The sequence below is a fragment of the Diadema setosum genome, chromosome 9, assembly GCF_964275005.1.
Source record: "Diadema setosum chromosome 9, eeDiaSeto1, whole genome shotgun sequence".
Lineage (NCBI taxonomy): Eukaryota > Metazoa > Echinodermata > Echinoidea > Diadematoida > Diadematidae > Diadema > Diadema setosum.
Window position 1 is genome coordinate 24,800,625 of NC_092693.1, and position 23,067 is coordinate 24,823,691.

General features: G+C 38.7%; 1 protein-coding gene across 1 annotated transcript; it reads left to right on the forward strand.

The window, feature by feature from the left end:
- Positions 1 to 258: 258 nt before the first annotated feature.
- On the forward strand, positions 259 to 22,524 carry LOC140233257 (C-type mannose receptor 2-like). The gene is made up of 11 exons (XM_072313367.1): positions 259 to 268; positions 1,121 to 1,315; positions 6,239 to 6,348; positions 7,097 to 7,260; positions 8,677 to 8,846; positions 11,235 to 11,326; positions 13,850 to 14,016; positions 17,957 to 18,117; positions 18,665 to 18,750; positions 20,487 to 20,662; positions 21,506 to 22,524. Exons 1-11 carry the CDS (start codon positions 259 to 261, stop codon positions 21,642 to 21,644), a joined length of 1,470 nt encoding a protein of 489 aa, XP_072169468.1. The 3' UTR covers positions 21,645 to 22,524.
- The last annotated feature ends 543 nt before the right edge of the window (positions 22,525 to 23,067 follow it).

Consider the following 23,067-nt stretch of genomic DNA (forward strand, 5'->3'; position numbering starts at 1 on the left):
GAAACTTTGTATAATTATATGAGTAGGCAAAGTGTTGCCTATCAACTTTTGGGTGCACGTGCTCAAGGTCAAATGTCAAGGGTCAAATGCTCAGGCTTTTAGTATTTCCCCATTATTCTATGCAATGCCTGAAGGTATTTTCTTAAAACTTAGTGTATAATGTATTACCAACAAAGATTCTCTAAAGAAAGTTTCGGACCATGAGGTCAAATGTCAAGTGAAAAAGTTAAAATTTCACTTTTTGTCCATGTCTTGGAAATGGTTCAAGGTACATTCATGGAACTCAGTACATGTATGTACTGACTAGCAGTGATTAGCTTGGGAATTAGGGGGTCATGGGGTCAAAGGTTAAGAGTCAAAGGGGGAAGGTCAACTCCTCAAAATTTCACAATTTCTCTCATTAGATTATCATATGATATGGAATGACTGAAGGATTTTTCTTAAACCTTAGTGTATACATGTGTTACCAAACAGAGATTCTCTGGGAAGCGTTTAATTTTTCTTATCAACGTGAAAGTTGACAGGTCAAAGATCAAGTGAAAATGGATCATTTCACTTCTGTCATTTCCAGGAAGTGGCCTAAATCTATGCATCAACTGCCTGACAGTAATTCTCTTGGGAATTTTAGGGTTATAGGGTCAATGGTCAAGGGTCAAAGATGAGGTAAAAATGATGAAATTATATCATTTAGTACTGAAATTACACTTTTCTTCCTGCCAATGCATAAACTTTTGAAAGGGTCAAAGGTCAAGGAAAATCCTCAACACCCCATTACCGGCTCTCTTAGACAACATAGCCATTAATCCAATTAAACCTAGTACAAGGGAGGTGAATACTTGACACATTCCTGACAAACATATCATTTGATATTTTGTAAATTTTGTGAAACTGTCCTCACACATTGTCAAGATGTACTGTAGACCTATTAGGATAATCATGCATTATGGCGGAGGCATACCTGTCGTCAAAGCGACATTTCTAGTTATGACTGGATTGAGAAGGGAGAGAGAAGATGTGGATACTTTTATCTTTTTCTATCTTTTTCGTTCTTTCCCGTCACTTTTTTGTCTTAACCTTTTTGTATGTTTTGATTTGTTATCTTTCTTCATCTAAATAATAGCCAAGTCCTGTAACGAGCTAGGGAAGATAGAGAATGGAGATGTAGCTACAACAGACGGGGTAGTACTGAACAGCAAAGCAACCTACAGCTGCGACGACGGATATCAGCTGAAAGGAAGCAATACCCGTACTTGCAGCTTACCCAACGGCAATTCCGACACACCTTCTTGGTCTGGTTCTGCCCCTTCCTGCGAGTGTACGTTGGTTCTTAGATATTCTATACATACTCATCAACATTATGACAGAAGATATCAACGTCTCATTAGCTCTCTTTTTGTATCATTTTTCTGATAACTTCGGAATTATGAATAAATTGTGAGCTCTTAATTGTGAATTTTTATGTCAAAATCTATTCTTTTATACTCCTGCAAAAATATGAGATCTGGCCAATTATACCAAATTTTGAGGGAAATCTATACTTTCTATTTTAAGTTTTGTTGACCAAGTGGATCACTTAGTATTGATGATCACACCTCAATGGTGGATCCAGGATTTTGAAATGGGGGGGGGGGGGGAGGTGTCACCCGCAACCACTAACTTAAAGTGAATTGGTTTAAATCGGAAGATTTCTGGTAACATCTCTGTGACGACGAAGCCAAAGCAGACATTTTTTTTTTTTTTTTGACATGGTGAAGCTTCTCGCCGATCCCCCCGATCAGAATTTCCCCGCTTTTTGTCGAACCCACCGGAGGTGCGGGGAGGGGATCGCCTGCGGCGTCTGTCCGTCCGTCGTCCGTCCGTAACGCTACAAAAACTTGAATAATTCTCTACTGAGGACTTCAATTTCAATCAAACTTGGAGGGAGGAGTGGTTATACAAAGTTACATATTTTCATAATTTAACCAAACATGAAGGTCTCTTCCAGGTCAAAGGTCACAGGCAGGGGTCAATGAACTTTAGGGCCCAATGTTAAGATTGTACGGCGCGTTTCGATTATGGCTCATAACTTTTGATCCATATGTCTGTTTGTGACCAAACTTGGATGGTACGTCCCTTGGGGATATGAAGGTCACCACAAGGACAAAGGTCACAGACAGGGGTCAACGATATTTTAGGGCCCAATGTAAAGTTTTTACGGCGCGTTTTGATTATGGCTCATAACTTTTGATCCCTATGTCCGTTTGTGACCAAACTTGGATGGTAGATGTCCCTTGGGGAGTTGAAGGTTACCACAAGACAGGGGTCACAGACAGGGGTCAACGAACTTTTAGGGCCCAATGTTAAGTTCTTAAGGCGCATTTTGATTACTAGTATTGTTCATAACCTTTGATCCCTATGTCCGTTTGTGACCAAACTCGGCTGGTAAATGTCCCTTGGGGAGTTGAAGGTCACCACAAGGTCAAATGTCATAGGCGGGGTCAATGAACTTTCGGGAGTTAAAAAAGACATTAATTTCTTCTACGCGAATGGGCCAGACACATTTTGGCACTTGCCTTGTGATCATCATAAGACAAGCAAGGAGAAGGCAGTAGCAACGTAAACACATCGGGATGAGGTCTATTTAAGGGAAATAAAATCAGCGGCAATAAAAAGCGGGACGTATTATTAGACAACGTTCTAGTCCCGCTTCTATGCCGCTGTATGTACCCTGATCAAACTTTCCCGCTGTAACACCGTTCTTACTATAGTAGCGCCACCGTAAATTACACTTTGGTCGATTGGACGCTTATACGGAAACTTATACGTGCAGCGCCAAAGCGAGTTGTATAAATTCGTAAAGGTGCCTTGTTTACGGCGAGAAGGCGGGAAGGCGCATTGTATAAATATGCCGAAGCGCTTTGTTTAAGACGACAAGGCGTGAAGACGAATTATACAAATTCGCCAAGACGCCTTGTTTAAGACGAGAAGGTGAGAAGGCGATTTTCACAAACACGCCAAGGCGTTTGGTTTAGAGCGAGATAGGGAGAAGGCAACTTGTACTAAGTCGCCATGGCGCCTTATCTAAAACGATGAATTGAGAAGTCGACTTGTAGAAAGTCGCCAAGGCGACTTGTTTATTAGACGAGAAGGTGTGAAGGCAAATTGAACAAACACGTCAAGGCGCCTTGTTTCAGACGAGGAAGCGAGAAGGCGACTTGTACAAAGTCGTTAGGGCGACTTGTTTGAGACGACAAGGTGTGAAGGCGAATTGTACAAAGTCTCTAAGGCGCCTTGTTAAAGACGATAAGGCAGAAAGGCGAGATGTTGAAACTCGCCAAGGTGCCTCATTAAGACGAGAGGACGGGAAGGTGAGAGGCGCTTTAGGGCAAGTCCAAAACAGCAAACTCTCAATATCAGGTAGATCTGCATGGTTGGGGTTGATCTTTTTTAACACTGAAAATGGAAAAAAAAATCACTTGGGCGCTTCGCGTCCTCTATGACAGTGTCCAACGTTTGTTTGTTTGATTTTTTTTTAGAGAATTCCCCCCCCCCCCCACCCACTCCCGCAGGACAAAAAAAAAAAAAAAAATCCTGTGTACGGCCTTGTTTGCCTTGAATACGAGTTTACTGTACAAAAAACCCCAAAACAAACAAACTATAAACACGTAGGTGTTTAAAAAATGTTACATGTGTTTATTTTTCAGCTTTTAAAGTGTATAGCCTGTCACGCTAGTCATATGGAAAAACTGAGCTGGCTCCGAGTAACTTGAGTTTGAGATTTTTTTTTTTCTTCTTCACTGACATAATCTTGCCCAATATCTTCACAGAAGAATAAGATATGAGGTACACGTATGTGCACGGCTCGGACTTTGTTTGGAATAAGAAAATCGTTAAATGTTTTGTTTTAGTATACGTTATGCGTGTCACTGTATGGAATAGATGATAATGGTCAGGTTTCGTTTCATATCAAATTTAATATCGCCTGATGTTAATCTTTATGATTGAATAATGCAAACAATATAAAGATTCTGCACCTTTTGATAGAACTTGACAGTGTGTGTGTGTGTGGGGGGAGGGGTGGGTGGGGTGGATGTCGGGTCACAAATGCATAATTGCTTCACCTCCATACTGCCATACATACCATTTTTGTACGCACATATCGCGGGCGTGTTCGCATGGGCTTGTACTTGTAATCTTACGTGATAGTATGCGATCACCCCCCCCCCCCCCCCCCCCCACTCCTCTGTACAGAATTACGCCGGTGAGTAGGGGGATACTGGCTTTGTTTATGTTGCACTTTCTTGCCTTGTTGTCAAGATAGCCTTTACTCATTTTATCTTGTGACAGTCTCGTCTTCTTATGATTTTGTGTGTGTGTGTATGTGTGTGTGTGTGTGTGTGTGTGTGTGTGTGTGTGTGTGATGTTTGTTACTGTCAGTTTAGTCTGCCTTCAAACCCGAGTTGTTGTTTTCTTAAACCTATTTCCACGTTGATTCTCCTCCTCAGAGGGGCCATACATACTACAAGCATTGCCTTTTTTCAGTTGCTTCCTATATTTTTTTTCTAACAATGCATGTTGTTCACGTCGCCTTAATTATTCATAACAATGTTTTACTCTCATGAAGTTTCGCCATTGTTGGATACTCTGTTCATTTCACAGTGTGATGTTTGCAGAATTCTCTCTTACTAATTAATGTAAAGTACAAACTGTATGTTATGAGTTTGTCATAAGGAAAAATTACTATGAAGCAATGATCACATCAAAAAAAAAAATGTATGCATAATATTCATATAGGCCCAGTCATCATGCAGAATTAAGCAATAGCTATTATTTCAAACATTAGTGCATAGGAGACATCCAGATGAGACTAATCAAGTGATTTGTTGCATGCTCATTATCGCGGGGGGATGATATTGTTAGCTATTATAAAGCCTATAAGTCAACAGCAAGTTCGCGGAGGAAACATTCATAGCTTCATCATGGCAACCACTTGGTAACCCATGCCAAAACGGTTACAGCTCGTTATTCCGAAGGCTCTTCAGTCCGAAGATTCGTTATTCCGAAGGTTCGTTTTTCCGAATATCATTTTCGGATGAACAAATCTTCGGAATAACGAATCTTCGGAATAACGCCACCACATAATGTTCGGATTAACGAACCCTTTTTCATTTTCGGATTAATGAACCTCTAGGTATAGGGAATTTGCGTGTTTCGGATTAATGAACCTTCGGAATAACGAACCTTCGGAATATCGAACCTTCGGAATAACGAACAGCACCCGCGAAAACTTAGCTTTAGCCTACTAGAGAAATAAATAAAATAGAACTAACGGTTTGCTGCATGGCTGTTTAAAGATGCGCTATAGGAAGTCTGGTGATTCCATGATTCAAAATAATTTAGACTTTATGTTCACTTTTTTTCAACAGAATGTACAAAGAAATGTGTGAAATTTGACATGCGTCTCTTTGAAAATATACACAACCAGCCAGAGATAACAACATGTTTATATTTATGTGATCAGAAAGAGAGAGAGAGAGAGAGAGAGAGAGAGAGAGACATACAATCGTATCTATACACTGACTCTGCGAAAAAAAAAAGTGGAGGTACCCACTCATTATAATTATTTGTATTATGTGAGCACCTGTGAGGGAAGGGGGATAGAGGGGATGAAGAGCTTACAACTACAAAGAGTGCGGGGAAACTGGGGAAATAGGGAATTTTTTTAAGCGAAAAAAAATGCATACATCAAGGGTCAAAGCCCACAGAGACAATCAGCCACAGCAGGACAGTGTTATGTATAAAGCGACTACGAAAGTGTGGTACAGGGAACCGCTTGCCAGCGGAACCGACTGTCTACGCTGTGCAGCTGTGCAGGACACGTTTACACAGTAAAATTAACATGGATGCGATAATAAGACGCCTCAAGAAAACACAGCCGACAAGAAAATATGATAGCGTCGTGCTTACAAAATACATTACAAAATTAATTTCATTCGGTTGCATCATAAGAAAAAAAAAACGAAAAAAAAACACGAAACACCCCTTTAGAACACAAAGAGTCATTATGCAGCGACGTGTCCTATCCTCCTGAACTAAGTGCATAATAAGAACACGTAATATGATATGACTGGTTTCTAGTCCGTAGGAAATAGGTAGTGCACGAAGTTATCCATCAAGTCACATGAAATGTTTGTACGACCTATGACTTATCGATAGGAAATAAACGCCAGTCTCTAACATTTCTAAACTTCATTCGTAGCTCTCGGTTTTAGCGACACTGAACCAAGCTGTAGACGTGGATACCAACTGGTAGGAAGAAGCTGCTACAAGTTTGTCGATGAAAAAGCCACCTGGGAGGAGCAAGAGAAGGTATGGCATACGTCACTGACATTCTCCACTGATATTGTTGCATTTTGTTCACCTTCTATACATTTATTGCTACATGAAGCAACTCTCCAGCGGCATTTCAGAGACAGGATCAGTTTCAAACTAGTTTTAAAACATAGAAAAACCTATCAGATGTCCAGAAGCATAATTATGTGTAAGGAAAGTGAAAGGTACAAGCTTAGGGCAAATCATGATATAGAACAACAGTACAGATGAAAATGAGCTGAAAATTAAAACCAACTATTTTATCGCAAGTTCTGGAATCTCTTTTATCATCTATATTTACCGTCGATAAAACATATTTGTTTTAAGGTAGAATTATGGGTCGTATATTTAATTCCACAAATTAAATACACCATAAGAATAGCTGTCAGAAATATGCTATGAACTGCTGGTTTTGCAAACAATTTTTCCATATTAAAAACAAATCGTTCGGACATTCAACTATTATCTATTAAGTGATACCGTTCAACCATTCCTTATCTCTTAAAATGCAACATCACTGAGAAAAAGCATGTTTTTTAATCTTTACCACAAGAGCATCCATGAGGATATTCAACTCTCAAATCTCCATTCCTTTCTCATGTTCCTGCAACTGTCATACCAGGTTAAAATCACCAGCTATTCCCAAACTTAGTTTCAGTGCTCCACATTATCTTCCAATTTACAGCTATACGTAAGTTGTTATAGATATTCGCAATAATTCCCACCCGTTTCGCCCACATACAAGATATGTCGCAAGGACAGAGGTTCTCTTGCCCTGCCAAACTCAAGATTTCAAGACCTAGCCCTTCAAGTATTCATCGAGAGGAACGCTGGACACTCGCAGAAATATATCTGGATTGGTGCCCAAGCTATTGTCAGTGGCAGCTTCCAAACTGCTCGCCAGAAACAGTAAGAGCATACTCATCCTGACATATAAATTATGAGGCCCCATCCATTTCCAGCTTTACGGCTCATGATGGCGGTCTCCTGTATTCAATTATCTCTCAGATTTACTTCGAAAATAATTAACACCATCTATTCATCTAATCCTCATGTTTTGTATTATCTACTAGTATTATGTTCATTGCACAACACTTTTGTTTATGCTTATCTACTTGTGTAATGTCTTGCTATCATTTTAATCATTACATTCGTTATTCTTTGCGTCTTAAAAATATGTTTTTGAATTTGTATTTGATTGAATACAGAAATAAATCAAACCGAACCAAAGCAGACCAAACTAGACCAAACCAAACCAAACCAAATCAAATCAAATGTATTCAAACCACTCGCACGGATTCTAATGGTCGACCTCTATACTTTTTTAAATTTGTTTATATATATATATATATATATATATATATATATATATATATATAAAGAGAACTATTGTAAAAATTAGGAGTTTTATTAACGAATTAAACGGGTAATACGCCTTTCTCAGCGAATGATTTTGACACTTCGGCCCTATAGATGTTGTAGAGAACCGAGTCACAATGATAAGTGTGCTCCTTTTTGCATACAAGCAATGCAAATACTGACGTGCCTTCGAGAATTAATATGACCATGGCATGGTATGGGAAAACAGGGATAGATGGGCAGGGTGAGACAGAGAGAGAAAAAGATTTTTTTATATAGATCAGAATATGCAGAGAAAAGGAGATAAGAAAGGAAAAGATGGTGCACGTAATAATCAATTAGCTAGAATAGCACCCTGGTCTGAAATAACTTTTCTTTATGGCGAGATCGAGCAATGACGCAACAATGATGTGAGGACTGCTTTGTCGGTTGTGTGGTTGAGTGTATCCCATATGGGGAAGAGCGTGGTGTCTAACATATATGTTTCGTATTTAAATGCGAATGTATACATATACGTTTGCATGTTCATGTTTATAGACCATCTTTTTGTTCAAACTAAATTATAATATTAATGGAAGGGGAATATAGAAGTAGAATGTACGTTTACTTTCCATTGTTGTATAGGTATATTACCGCGCGGCAACGTCCTCTAAACTTTCTGAATACATGTTTTAACTGAAAGAGCATCGTTAGCAGATGCATCATTGGTAGATTTTCATCATTATTACTCGAGACAATGTAAATTTTCATTTTTCAGATGAGTTTTTCCTATAACTCCCACCACTGACACAATGATAATGACAATAGCGCTGTGTGATGACAATAGCTTTCGTCAATGTCGGTGATCTTTGTTTTCTTTTTATTTCCGATTGGTGCAACATTGTTAGGACCATTATCGTTGTCATTATCATATCATTATCCTATTTATAAATATTAGTAGTGTTACTCACCTGACCATGTCCACAGACTACCTTTCAAGGGCTGGGCACGTGGTAGACCAAGAGATGTAGGGAGCAATAGGGACGTATATGATAACGCATGCGCCTACGCGAAGGTGGACGGATCTGGCTGGGACAATGAGTGCTGCTTTACGGAATTGGCTGCCGTCTGTGAAACTACCCCTGAAAATCTACCAGGTAACTGAAGAAAATCCTTCTGCAGTTCCGTCTGCAGGATAAACGAAGGATGTAATTCTTTTTTCTTATCACTTACCTTGTAGTAAAATCGATTACCCCACGCGAAAGTTCTTGCCTACACTATATGCATTGGATGCCAGTCGCAATTCGCGAAAATTTCATGCTACGAGAAAGGCCTTCTGCTCCAATTTGAGAAATTTTCACGCCGCGAATATATCGTGTTTTACAGTATACCGAAAATGAAATAAGATTCGTTGTTCAAAAAAATTGTTCATATGAAAATGAAATAATGTTCATTATTCAGAAGGTTTGATCAGCTGAAAATGAAAATAAGGTTCGTTTATCCGAAAACAAAAACAAGGTTCATTTATCCAAAAATGAAACAAGGTTCATTTTCCCCAAGTTTCGTTATTCCGAGAGTTTTTAATCCGAAAATGAAATGAGATTCGTTAAGCCGAAAATACAGTAAGGTTCGTTATTCCTGTTCGTCAATCCTAAAATGTAAAAAGGTTCTTTAATCTGAATATCGAAATAAGGTTCATATTCCAGAGGGTTGTTAATCCAAATATGAAAGGAAATTTGACTTGATTTGATTAGATTAGATTTATAGGGTCCTCCATTATCGTTATACATGCATATACATGTAGATGTGTACACACATTGTTAGTACCATACCCATAAACAATATTGTTCATAAAGTAGTTTAGTCTCCAGTGGCTTTACAATGTGTAACAAATCGTTTGTGATTTCGAAAACGAAGTAAAGTTCATTTAGTGACAAAATACAGTGATGAGGTTGAACACGAAAGCACACAGACGCACACTCATCCACACAAAGAAACATAAACTCACACAAACACACACGGTATACATGGTATACATACTCATTGACGAACTGGGAAACAAGTCGTAATTTGTCATTGAGTATGTATATTGATGAAAAAATACTTTCTCCTCCTCCTTCTTTTTGACTCTCTTCCCCCTTTCCACATCATCAACAAGATGAGTCATTCTTTGTCGCAGATTATTCTATTTTGGGAATAACGAGCCTTATTTTCATATTCGGATTAACGAACCTTATTTCGTATTCGGATTAACGAAGCATATTCATATTTGGATTAATGAACCTTATTGTATTTTTGGCTTAAAAAAAAAAACCGGAAGAACGAAGCTATGGAGTAATGACTTTTATTTCATTTTCGGAATAACAAACCTCCTTACATGTTCAGATGAACGAACCTCTAGGGTATTTTTTTTTTCGAATAACGAACCTCCGGAATAGCGAACCTTAGTTCATTTTCTGATGGGAGAACCTTCTGAATAGCGAACATCACCCGTAATAAATCTATTTGAGAAATCGATCTGTATGCATATTTCAATGACGTCCTTTGGCCAAAGAGTTTTTGTCATTTTCACTGCCAAAGCTTAAAGTTTTATCAGTTCACAAAATATCACCTAAATAAGATATTCTTATCCTCACTGCCGTCACTAATGAACTTGCTCTTTTGGAAGAGTGGCTCGAATCCCAAAGTGTTTCTGTACTCTGTACATTTGCACAACAGCAACAACAACAAAATAGAAAAAAAAAACTACAACCTATATAAACTAAAACATCAACGCCGAAACCACGTAACTCTAAACCTTTTCCAGGTGAACTTTGACTCTTTGGTCTTTATGTAGACGGATATTGTGACTTGAACGCTGTATAGAGACTGAAACGTAAAACTTGTAACATAGAACGAGGCGCTTTCCTGTAGACTAAATTCACACAGGATATTATTTGGGTAACGCAGTTTTTAGCAGTATAATTGAAAGTAAGAAATATGGTGCATAATTATAAAGGTCTGTAAGACTTGCGATAAACATTTGTTATGCTGATTGTTTAATTACATGTATTTATCTTATGCGACACGAAGCCCATGTTTGAAATTATTATCTCTCGCTTTTTATAGAGTGAGTACATAATATTTCTTACGCTTATCATGATGGGATGAATAAAAATACAAGACACATCTCTGTATAACATTGACCTGATTATCACACTATGGAGAAATGCAGCTAAATCATCAGTTTTACTTTATGCACTCAGAAGTTACATTCATTAATTGATATCAGAATGGTGACCTAACTCACTGGTTGATGATAAACGGAGCATGCCTTTAAACACACACACACACACACACACACACACACACACACACACACACACACACACACACACACACACACACAATATGTCTTTGCACATTTCTTGAGGAGGGCGTTCTGTTTTGATTGAGATACAATCCCGCGTTTGCTTTATACCGGCCAATTTGAACGTATATTCTAAAGGGTCGAGTATCGAAAAGTAATGATCCATTCCCTCCTAATTCGTCTATCTTCCTTCAAGCCCCGAGAAAATGTCCTCCAGGATACACCGCGGTGCTCAATAACTGCTTCAAGTACCTCGACAAAGACGACACCTTTGAGGGCCAGTGTAAGGTAATGGTCTTTATAATCTTCTTCTTTTTTCTCTCTTCACTCTTTACCTTCTCCTTCGTTCTTCTGCAGCTGATTTACTCCTAAACATGTACTAGCCAAACTAAGTCAATGCTGAAATGAACTATTGGCATTGATCATTTTCAGTCGTCTGGCAACCGGTTTTATTTCGTTGTTCGTCCTCTGCTTCAAAACTCGATGTCAGGAATCATTCCTTAGGGCAGGGGACACAAAAATATTGCAGCACATCATGCGACCCCCATGATCGTCCAAACCGCAGCCCTAAAACGAGTGAGGTTTCTAGATCTTCTTCTCCCGGTCGAGCATGGAGAAGCATCTCTTACCCGTTTTGCATAGTAGGTTTAAATGGAGCGAATTCAAATTGTTAAAGGCATTAATTGTTATTTGCAGATGAAACAGAAACCCAGCTTTAGTGCTTCAAAATAGTTCTAAAATGTGAGTTAAGGATAGAAAAAACCGATTGAAAAAATGTAAATCAGTATAATCAATGCTAAATATTGTTGAATATAAAAAAATGTGAACAATATAGTTATTATAAAATTGCTCTTAGAATAAATCGTCTGCAGTTATTATTCATTGAGGAAAATAGTGGTATCTCCTTATATCTTAGGCTTTATTGGAAAATTTATATATGTAGGATGTTTTGTGACACAACTGACATAAGGTATATGCATTGAACGCACACATGCATCAAATGTGATAACTTGAACATTTCTTAAGTCACTGCGCCCAATGGCAAACAATACCTTTAATGGCCGATTGGACACCACTTGCAGTGGGGAGCAAGTTCTGGTGTGACCCTTGATAAATATGAACATTTCCATATAGATGTCTTTACTGTTATAAACGAGCATGACCATGGTATTAACTCCTCGGTATCAAGTATGCAGAGGATACGCAATAATGATTGTCCAAACATCACGGGCGGCCCCCATGGGGCAGCAGAAGTGAGGCCCTGAGAGGTTCTCACCTTGGATGAATGATTATTGCTTGTTGGTTTTCCTTTTCTTTTCGCAACATAATACCCATGGACAAATCGCCCTATCAACGTAAAAAGATATGAATTTGATAGATAGATAGATAGATAGATAGATAGATAGATAGATAGATAGATAGATAGATGGAATGCACCGGCGTAGCCAGGATTTGATCTTAGGGCGCGGTTAGTATGTGAGGGAGCGAAGCGACCGAGCTCGAGCGAGCGGAGCGAGCGAAAGGGGTGTGGGAGGGGGGGGGGAGTCCCCCTTCCCGCAAAGAAAAATTTTAGCATTTGGATGGTGTAAATGGTGCAATTTGATGCATGTTTTGCGTGTTTTATCGACTTGAAACAGTCCCACTGGTAGAAGCATTTTGGTGTAGATTATCATTGAATAATTTGTGTATAAAAAATATAAAAATATGTATAAAAAATATGTATAAAATGTATAAAAATCATTATCATCTAAATAAATTTCTGGCATTAATTCTTACAATGAATATCATGAGCGCTGTCTATTAAGCAATCAAACAGGAAAAGCATGAAACGAGGGTGTAGTAGAGGGGTATTTCTCCTCCCACACGAGAATGATTTCACATTTTCAGACCTGAAATTCAGCGATCTGGTGCACACTTTTGGTGAAATGCTTAGAATGCTTTTTCCAGCAAAATTAATAAATAATGGAAATAAATATGGCTTTTTCAGAGAAGTGTTAATAGCTAAATCATGGAATTAAGCTCTTATTCTGCGAGTGCATCGTCACTGTGTATGTACAAGGTCTAATGAGAATAGGAGGGGAGGGTGTGGGAAGCTCGACGGAGCTTTTGCGTTTCTTGAATTGAAATAAAGAGATCTGAAGCACACTTTTTGTGGAAAATTCGGAAATTATCATGCATGAAGTCAACATAGATTAGAGTCGAGAGAAAGCCCATAATCGTTAAAACTAACTAACATGATGTCCCCATTAAGAAACGTCGGCATGATCAAAGTGTATCAATATTCTTGAAAGGAACCAATGTCAGGGATGAAGTATACTCACCCATTCAAAACTATATCTATCTCATGCTGCAGCGCAGAAGCAAGGCCTCAAAGCAGCTAGGGCCCAAAACAATTTTCAAAGGTCCAAAACACAAACTTATGCTTGAAATGAAGACAAAATAAAACACAGCAATAAGAAAAGAAATCCTTTTCACGAATCAATACAGTGAAGTGAGTGGTATTTATGTTAATGCTAAAAAGGGGAAAAATAAAATGTAGTTATATGCAGGTAACGGCATGCCGGTCTTTGTACAGGAAATGTGATACGTATAGGCCCCAACGTGATAAATATATGGTAATTCAGCTACGTAATGGGCGATGCTAATTTCTTTCTCTATTCTCTCTCTCTCTCTCTCTCTCTCTCCGTGTGTGATTCCCTCTCATTCCCCCTTCCACTGTCTCTAATATATATCCTGTATATGAGCTATAAAGATAAAATCAGCAGAAAAAAAATGTGTGAAATTACTGTGTGGCCTTTAACTATTATGTAGGCATGCAAAGACAGTCATGGCGGTCGATTAGTGGAGATACCTTCAAGAGCGAAAAACGACCTCGTCAATTTGTTCATCAAGCTTTCAAGCAGTAAGGACGTGGAGGTGTGGATAAACGTCCAAGACGAGATACAGGAAGGATTTTGGCAGACTATCGACAGGAAATGGTAAGTGTCTTTGATTGCTCTACTTTCGCTGCAACGTGACAAATTACAAAGCATTATGAATTGCTTAGACGCCCTCCAAGCGGGGACCAACCATGCAGTAACCGTAGAACACACTGGCGTAGCCAGGGGGGGGGGGGGGGGGGCGATGGGGGCGGTCGCCCCCCCCCCCCCCCCCCTAAGATTTGGACCGGGGATTTGGGAGGCGGAAAAAAAAAATGCGTGTATACTGTATGCATGCACATGAAGCGGGTCTCCTTTGCAACCTTTCATCAAATAAGATATTTTTTTGAATATTTCACTCAAAATGTTCACCAGATCGTTGAATTTCAATTCAAAATATGCAAAATCTCTCGTGCTTGGGAGGGGGTATCCCCCTCCCAAACCCTCCCCCTCTGTACCTCTTTCCCTAGATTAGTACACTTTTTAGATTTACAAAAAAAAAATATGAATAATTCTGAGTGCACAAGACTTATCACTTATATTCCGAAAACTCAAGGTTCCCTCATGTATAAGGGGAATTTCCCCTTTTAATCGACCCTTTCCTCGCTCAGCCCCCCCCCCATCAGTTTTTTTGTTTTTGTTTTTGTTTTTGTGATTTCCCAAATATTGATTCCATCAAATATGCGTATACGAGATATCTCAATTTCAACCTTAAAAAGGCAAAAGCTCCATCGGAAGGGAAGGGTGGAGATAACATTCGCCCACGCCTTCTCCCCGCTCGCCCGCCCCTCCCCCCCCCCCTTCCGCCATGCATAGAAGTAGACTGTGGCTATACCCAGATCGCTTTATTTCAATTCTAAAAACGCAAAAACTCCGCGAGCGGGAGGGGGAATCCCCCTTCCCCTAAGCTCTACCTCACTAGTCTTTATACATACACACAGATGGTGCACATTCGGAATAAGAGCTATATTCCGTGATTTTAACACTTCGATGAAAAAGTATTGCACCAAAAATTTGCACCAGATCGCTGAATTTCAGGTCTGAAAACGCAAAATCACCTTCGTGTGGGAGGGGATATGCCCCTATCTACACCCTCGTGTGCATGCTTTTTCTGTTTGATTGCTGAACTGCAGACAGCGTTCATGATATTCAGTGTAAGAATTAATACAAGAAGATTATTTAAATGATATACCATTTTATAGGCAAATTGTTCAATAATAATCTACACTAAAATATACTGCAACCATAAACAAGTGGGACTGTTTCAACTCGTTAAAACACGCAAAAACATGCATCAAATTGCACCATTTGCAACATCAAAATGCAAAAAGTTCTCACCGTGGGAGGGGGGACACCCCCCTCCCACACCCTCCCCCTTTGCTCGCTCCGCTCGCTCGGGTTCAGTCGCGTTCATGATATTCAGTGAAAAGAATTAACACAAGAAGTGTATTTAAATTGTACCATTTTATAGGCAAATTGTTCAATGATAATCTACATCAAAATATACTGCTGCCTTAAACAAGTGGGACTGTTTGTCGTCGATAAAACGCGCAAAAACATGCATCAAATTGCACCATTTACAACATCAAAATGCAAAAAGTTCTTACCGTGGGAGGGGGGTGTCCCCCCTCCCACACCCTCCCCTCCCCCCTCGCTCGCTCCGCTCGCTCGGGTTCAGTCGCGTTCATGATATTCAGTGAAAAGAATTAATATAAGAAGTGTGTTTAAATTATACCATTTCATAGGCAAATTGTTCAATAATAATCTACACTAAAATATACTGCTGCCTTAAATAAGTGGGACTGTTTGTCGTCGATAAAACGCGCAAAAACATGCATCAAATTGCACCATTTACAACATCAAAATGCAAAAAGTTCTTACCGTGGGAGGGGGGTGTCCCCCCTCCCACACCCTCCCTCCCCCCTCGCTCGCTCCGCTCGCTCGGGTTCAGTCGCGTTCATGATATTCAGTGAAAAGAATTAACACAAGAAGTGTATTTAAATTGTACCATTTTGTAGGCAAATAATTGTTCAATGATAATCTACATCAAAATATACTGCTACCTTAAACAAGTGGGACTGTTTGTCGATAAAACGCGCAAAAACATGCATCAAATTGCACCATTTACAACATCAAAATGCAAAAAGTTCTTACCGTGGGAGGGGGGACACCCCCTACCACACCCTCCCCTCCCCCTCGCTCGCTCCGCTCGCTCGGGTTCAGTCGCGTTCATGATATTCAGTGAAAAGAATTAATATAAGAAGTGTGTTTAAATTATACCATTTTATAGGCAATTTGTTCAATAATAATCTACACTAAAATATACTGCTACCTTAAACAAGTGGGACTGTTTCACGTCGATAAAACGAGCAAAAACATGCATCAAATTGCACCATTTGCAACATCAAAATGCATAAAGTTCTTACCGTGGGAGGGGAGACACCCCCCCCCTCCCACACCCTCCCCTCCACCCTCGCTCGCTCCGCTCGCTCGGGTTCAGTCGCGTTCATGATATTCAGTGAAAAGAATTAATATAAGAAGTGTGTTTAAATTATACCATTTTATAGGCAATTTGTTCAATAATAATCTACACTAAAATATACTGCTACCTTAAACAAGTGGGACTGTTTCACGTCGATAAAACGCGCAAAAACATGCATCAAATTGCACCATTTACAACATCAAAATGCAAAAAGTTCTTACCGTGGGAGGGAGGACACCCCCCTCCCACACCCTCCCCCCCCCCCCTCGCTCGCTCCGCTCGCTCGGGCTCGGTCGCTTCCCTCCCTCGCATACTAACCGCCCCCCCTAAGATCAAATCCTGGCTACGCCGTTGGTAGAACATGAGGTGGAATAACAATAACTTGGGAATAATCACTAAAGCTGAGTAATTATACCATGCTCGGTTGTCCAATAGAGCAATTATTATTACGTCATCAAAGGATGTACGTTTCATAAACTTTCATTTATGATGATTCCTATAGTGTTACGAAGCCCGCACAGTCTTTTTCCTATTTTGAACATCTTGACGTGACGTAACGTATATGCAGCGACACCACGACCATGTATGACCACACAGTACCTCATCTCTCTCTCTCCCTCTCTCTGCTTCTCTCACTCTCAAATGAACATAATGTCCACGGTAGTGGGCTGCCCACCCCTCCCTCCCCCCCCCCCCCCCCAAAAAAAAAAAATGTTCACTTTAGACGAAAGACTCTAGAAAAAGAAGAAATACAGAATATACTTAATGATCATGCAGTAAATAAGGGCAAGTAACTATCAGCAAGAATAGAAAAAGACATACCAGTACATGGTGGGTATATTATCGCGGCCATTGTGTCACGTAAACATCATAAGCATTTACAGATTGACACTTTCACCCATATTCTATATATATGTCACAAAAGTCATATAGGTTCACCACTTTATCTATGCAGTCGAGGAGAAGAGGATTGGTTAAAAAAAAAAACACGAACAAACAAAAACCGAAACAAAAACAATGAATGGCATAACTGCTTCCAGGTCTCTAAATATCAATGTTGTCAGGATTGTTGTTTTTCCAATAAGTTTTCACAAGCTATTAACATGAACTAATTCGGCCATGCCGACATAGACATACTTACGTAGAAAATGGAGCATGTTTTCGTGTTCAGGTGAAGCAACTTGTCTATTAAGTGTTCTCTCATACTCTCACGGTTGATACTTCAAGAATGATCTCAAGGGGATGTGAAAGAAATCATTCAGGGGATGATATCAAAGGAATGAACACAATCGTACGTTTTAACCGCTCTTGCTTTGTTGCGCACTCTGTCTTATACAACAGAAGTCAAATGAAGTATAACAGGGAATACATGTAAACAAATTTACACACACACACACACACACAAACACATGCCATATGGAAGTGCTATCATAGAGAACGATTAGTTGCATTGTGCTGATTTACGTCAATACTTATTGATTAGCCCGACAAACTTTTTTTTTTATCGTTCTCTCCCAGCCTAGGGTTTTACAACTGGGGCACCAACGAGCCGAACGAAGGGGGACATGCTAACTGTGGCCGGATAAAGAGCAGAGACGGCTTTTGGTATGACAGGTGCTGCTTCTACAAATTCAAGGCAGTCTGCGAGATACCGGGACCAGATCGACCAACAAAAGATGGTAATGTTAACAATAATTCATCTAATTCACTAGAAAATGATTCGGATAACTTTTTTTTTTCTCTTCCATGCAGAGTGAAAAAAAAAAATCGTCATTTGAAGTTTCAGAGTTATTGCGATTATATACTTCTGTTTGCCAGTATGGCACTATCAGTGTTAAAGAAAGATGTGTATAGAGAATTAAAGGCATTATTTACCATTTGCAGATGAAATAGTAACCCAGCTTCAGTGCTTCAAAATAATTCTAAAATGTGAGTCAGAATAGAAACTACCAACGTAAAATTTGAATCATTACACAAGAGAGTCAGCATTGAACACGGTCCCGAAAAATGTTTCATCCCCGGAAAAAAAAAAAAACGACCGCCAAAAACAACTTACACTATCTATTTTCACATTCCTTCTTTTGAAAATAGAGAAGTTCAGGTTACTTTTAATGTATGCACTGCGAAGAGATATTTTGCGAGCTAGAGCCAAATCACATTCAAGTTGACAAGACATCAAAATCCATGGATAATTGGGAAATGTAATTTGACTTTTCATCCCTTTAGTGAAGTGTCCTAAAGGCTACACTGCAGAAGGTAACCACTGCTTCCGATATGCTCCGAAGGCCGACTCTTTTGAGGCCCAGTGTACGGTAAGCATCAATAGTAAATAGTAATGGCAAAACTCCTCTGAGTTAATTAAGTTCTCGAAGTTAACGTTCTCAAAGTTTGGATTATCAGAACGCAAACTTCCCGAAAACTTCTCGCCAGGACTTCTCAAAGTTTTGCCATGCAGTGTGACCGCGGCTTCTGACATAGATAACAACAGACCAAAAAAAAAAAAAAAAAAAAAAAATCGTCGCCAACACGAGTGAAAACAAAAGTGTATAATGGTTGTCCTTATCTTTGGCTAATCAGAAAGAATAATTTTAGGCCTATCTGATATGATTTGATGCTCTGTCTTTTTTCCCCACAAATAATCACGAAAAAAAAAAAAAACGTATATAAATATATTTTGTCATGACTCCTTTTTTGGAGCGTTTCAATCAGAAATGCTAGGGATCAATTGGCGATGTTTTCTTGTGAAAAACACTGCATTCAATATTATTCATTCAGTTCAATTAAATTCAGTAGTTTATTTAATTCCATCAACGAAAAAAAAAAAACCACCAAGCAAACATAATTTAAAGCGGTACAAGTTGTCACTTTGACTTTCATTCATCTGGTGAAAACTGTTCATCGAGCACAATATAAAGTAAATGCGCGAATGATACCAAAAAAAAAGAAACAATGAACACTTTGTCATTTAAAAAAAAAAATGTATTAGAAAAAAAAAAAACTTTTTTCCAGCGGCGAGATAGGGTAAGCAAATTCACAAATATGACATCACAGGTGCGCAGGTCATACAAAATATTTTAATAATAGCTTGAGTTATAATTAAGAGCAACATAATAGGTTGAAAGATCATGAACTTTTCCTTAAAAAAAAACCTGACCTCTAAATACGTTTGCACAGCTACGATAACCGAGTTCTGTTTACACATGTTTGCATCCCTGAAAATGCACGTCAACTTTGACTATAGGGTAAAGCTGACGAAAGGCCAAAAGGTCAAAGGCCAAATGTCATTAAACATTTCAAAGCAACATTTACAATAAAATGCCTAATATCTTTAGACCCGTCTATATCCAAGAGGGACGTTCAAAGTGATGCGCTATGTAGGTTTTTGGTTCAGTGGGCACATAATTCCGAATGCCGGTCATTCCAAGGCTCGGTTTCCGAAAGTCCGTTATGCCGAAGGTGCAAGCAATGACCGAGATGGAAAGCGGTTTGTTAATCCGAAGAAGGAGAAGGGTTCGTAACAGCGAGAATAGAATTGATTTCCATACGAGAAAGATACGGTATAATGATTCGAAATATCAAGATATGACGCATTAAATTTGCATGTACATTATAGTCTCAAGGTGGGATAATACATTAATATATTTCAGGGCAACACATACATTTTGTTTTGTTGATTCAGAAAAGATGTTGATTCTAATTTCAACCAAATATTTTCACTTCAGCAAATACAGTGTCCATTTTATCTGATGGAAATTGGGGATCTTTATTCCGTACCGTCAAGTAAAGGGATGGGGGGGGGGGGGGGTTCGGGGATTATTCGTACTCTTAACGTCGCTGCTTTTTGATAATAGTGATCACAAGATGATGGTAATGACAGCGTGCTGTACACAATAATATTGTAGATAGGGTTTGTAGAGGTGTTTCCATGCGCTTTCAAGTGTGTGTGTGTGTGTGTGTATGTGCGCGCGCGTGTGTGTATGTGTGTGTTTGCGTAGGGGAAGTTCTCACCTGCCTAAAATTATTTGGGAATCTTTCGCTTTCGCTATAGGCTTGCAAACGGGCAGGCGGTGAACTGGCAAAGTTGAATTCAGAGGAGAGTAACAATGCCGCTTACTGCTTTATCGGACGTACGACGGGATTCATTGGACATGATCATGATGAAGTGTGGGTAGCTCTCACCGACGAAATCCATGAAGGCACCTGGAGGACGATTGACAGGGAGAGGTATGTATCAAGCTGAAGGCAGTTTTCTAAACAGTAGTTACCTTAGTTTGAAGCACTTAACAATAGTATGTCAAAGTTCATCTTGAGCACTATTTGAAATCTAAATGTCTGCTATGAGCTCCAAACAACGCACGTATTTCTTCTTACACTGTTCGATTTCGATTTCTGGAATATTTGAATGCTTCCGAGTCCTATATCAGCGTGGAGGTTCCGTATGTATTTACTATCTGACTAGATCTACACAATCACGTCACTTTTGTGACAATGTGACAAGGAACAGGAGCTTGGAACTGGGAACGACAACAGTGTCAACCAATCCACGCTTTTCATTAACATATGGATAAGGTTGAATTTGAATAATGGCGAGGTCCAGAAAAAGAAATGACCTTGATATCGAACATAGTATTATCAACGAGTACATTTCGTTCCCTCAGTGACGTTTACCAAAGTTTCCATCGAGAAGATACTAGTAGTGGTCATAATCCCCTATGAACCAAAATATACGAAGACCATTTGCATAGCAAAAGTAGAAGCTTTTAATTCTGTATATATATATATATATATATATATATATATATACATATATACATATACATATATATATATATATATATATATATTGTAAAGCGCCTTGAGCATTTAATCAAAGTGGAGAACGGCGCTATAGAAATTGTACATATATTTATTATTATTATTATTATTATTATTATTATATATATATATATATATAAATAAATATATATATATATATATATATATATATATATATTCATATATTCATTTATTCATTTATTTATTTATCTATATAATTATCCATTTATTTATTTATCTGTTTATTTACAGGTACGACTACACTCATTGGGGACGTGGCGATCCGAACGGGAAGGATCATTCGAACTGTGGACGCATGAAGAAAGATGGCTGGCGTGATAATTGCTGTTTCAACGAGAATCCCGCCCTGTGCCAAGCAGACCCATTGTAAACCACACAAGCAAACAGACAGTCAAGCAATCAAAACAAAACAACACACATGAAAGGCCGGCAAATGAATATGATTTGACTTCAGAATAATCACTTGACTCACCAGAGCTTTGTAAATCTTTAAATACGAAGTCCCAAAATGAAAACAACAACAAAAACGTGGCAAAGTTTACGGAGCGTTTCGTCCGATGTTTGATTCAGTATCATGAAGTACGCAATGTAGATTACAATTGCTTGATGTTTGCTTGTGTCGTTAAAAAACCAACAACCCGAATTACAAAATGTACGATGATGCGACAATATATTATTGTAACAAAATATTAAGAAAACAACTAAAACTAACAGTGAGTAAGAAATGAAACTTGATCCTTTTCTCGTAGTTTATTTTGATTCCTTTGGGAATTACATGAATTAGTAATTAGCATTACTCACACACAAGCACACACATACACATACACACATACACCGCATACACATACACATACACATTCATACATAATTATATAATAAATAGACAATACAACATTTCAAACAAATTTTAGAAAACATCGTATCTCATCGTATTGTAAATTAAATGACATTTGGCATCTACCGAAAGGGGAAGTAGTAAACACCACTCTTGACGTGGCTGGACCAGTCGAGAGAAGCAGTGTTTGCTTGAAATGCTTCCCTTTAACACCACATAAGTCGTACCCATTCCGTGACGTCTTGCAATACACCAAACTGCAAAGCAAGAAACAAACATTGACGAGCAATGCATTTTCTTTGCATCGTCTGAAGTATACACCATTTTACATTTCTAAAAATTAGAAATCAGGACAGATATAAATAGTGATCACACTGTCTATGACCATCAAAAATTGACATTCCGATAGCAAGTAATAATGATAATAATAATAATAATAATAATAACAATAATAATGTTAAACAAATAAACAAAAAGAAAATCGACGATTTTATTCCGACAATAATTATTCAACCGGGAATGAATTCGAAGGCAAACACGAACGATACAAAGTGTGTTTGTACACATTTTATCGTTATAAGATCCTGCTTGAATTTATGAAAATTATACTCGGTAAATCTCAGCATAACGTGCGTGCAAATGCTCATTCATTGTCCCATGTGCATAAGCTATATGTAAGCACTTTGTTATGACCATGTTGGATAAATAGAACGAATGATTGTGACTTTGTCAATTTGTGGCCATGTTTCTGTCGGTAAGTCACTTTCCCACAGGTTAAAAGATAGAACAATACAGTTGTACTTAATTGCTGGAAGTGATCGTAATATATCACTGATAGATTCAAATGTCACCTTGTAAACTGTCTCCTACTTCTGATGTAGAACAGTTACAATTGCAGAATAAAACTTGATGCCAAATGTCTACTCACGACTTCCCTTTGTCTGTTGCTGTTGTCAGA

Coding starts and splice junctions, on each gene's coding strand:
- LOC140233257 (XM_072313367.1), top strand. Junction 11,327..13,849: donor CCTTTGAGGGCCAGTGTAAG/GTAATGGTCTTT, acceptor ACTATTATGTAG/GCATGCAAAGACAGTCATGG. Junction 18,751..20,486: donor CTTTTGAGGCCCAGTGTACG/GTAAGCATCAAT, acceptor CTTTCGCTATAG/GCTTGCAAACGGGCAGGCGG.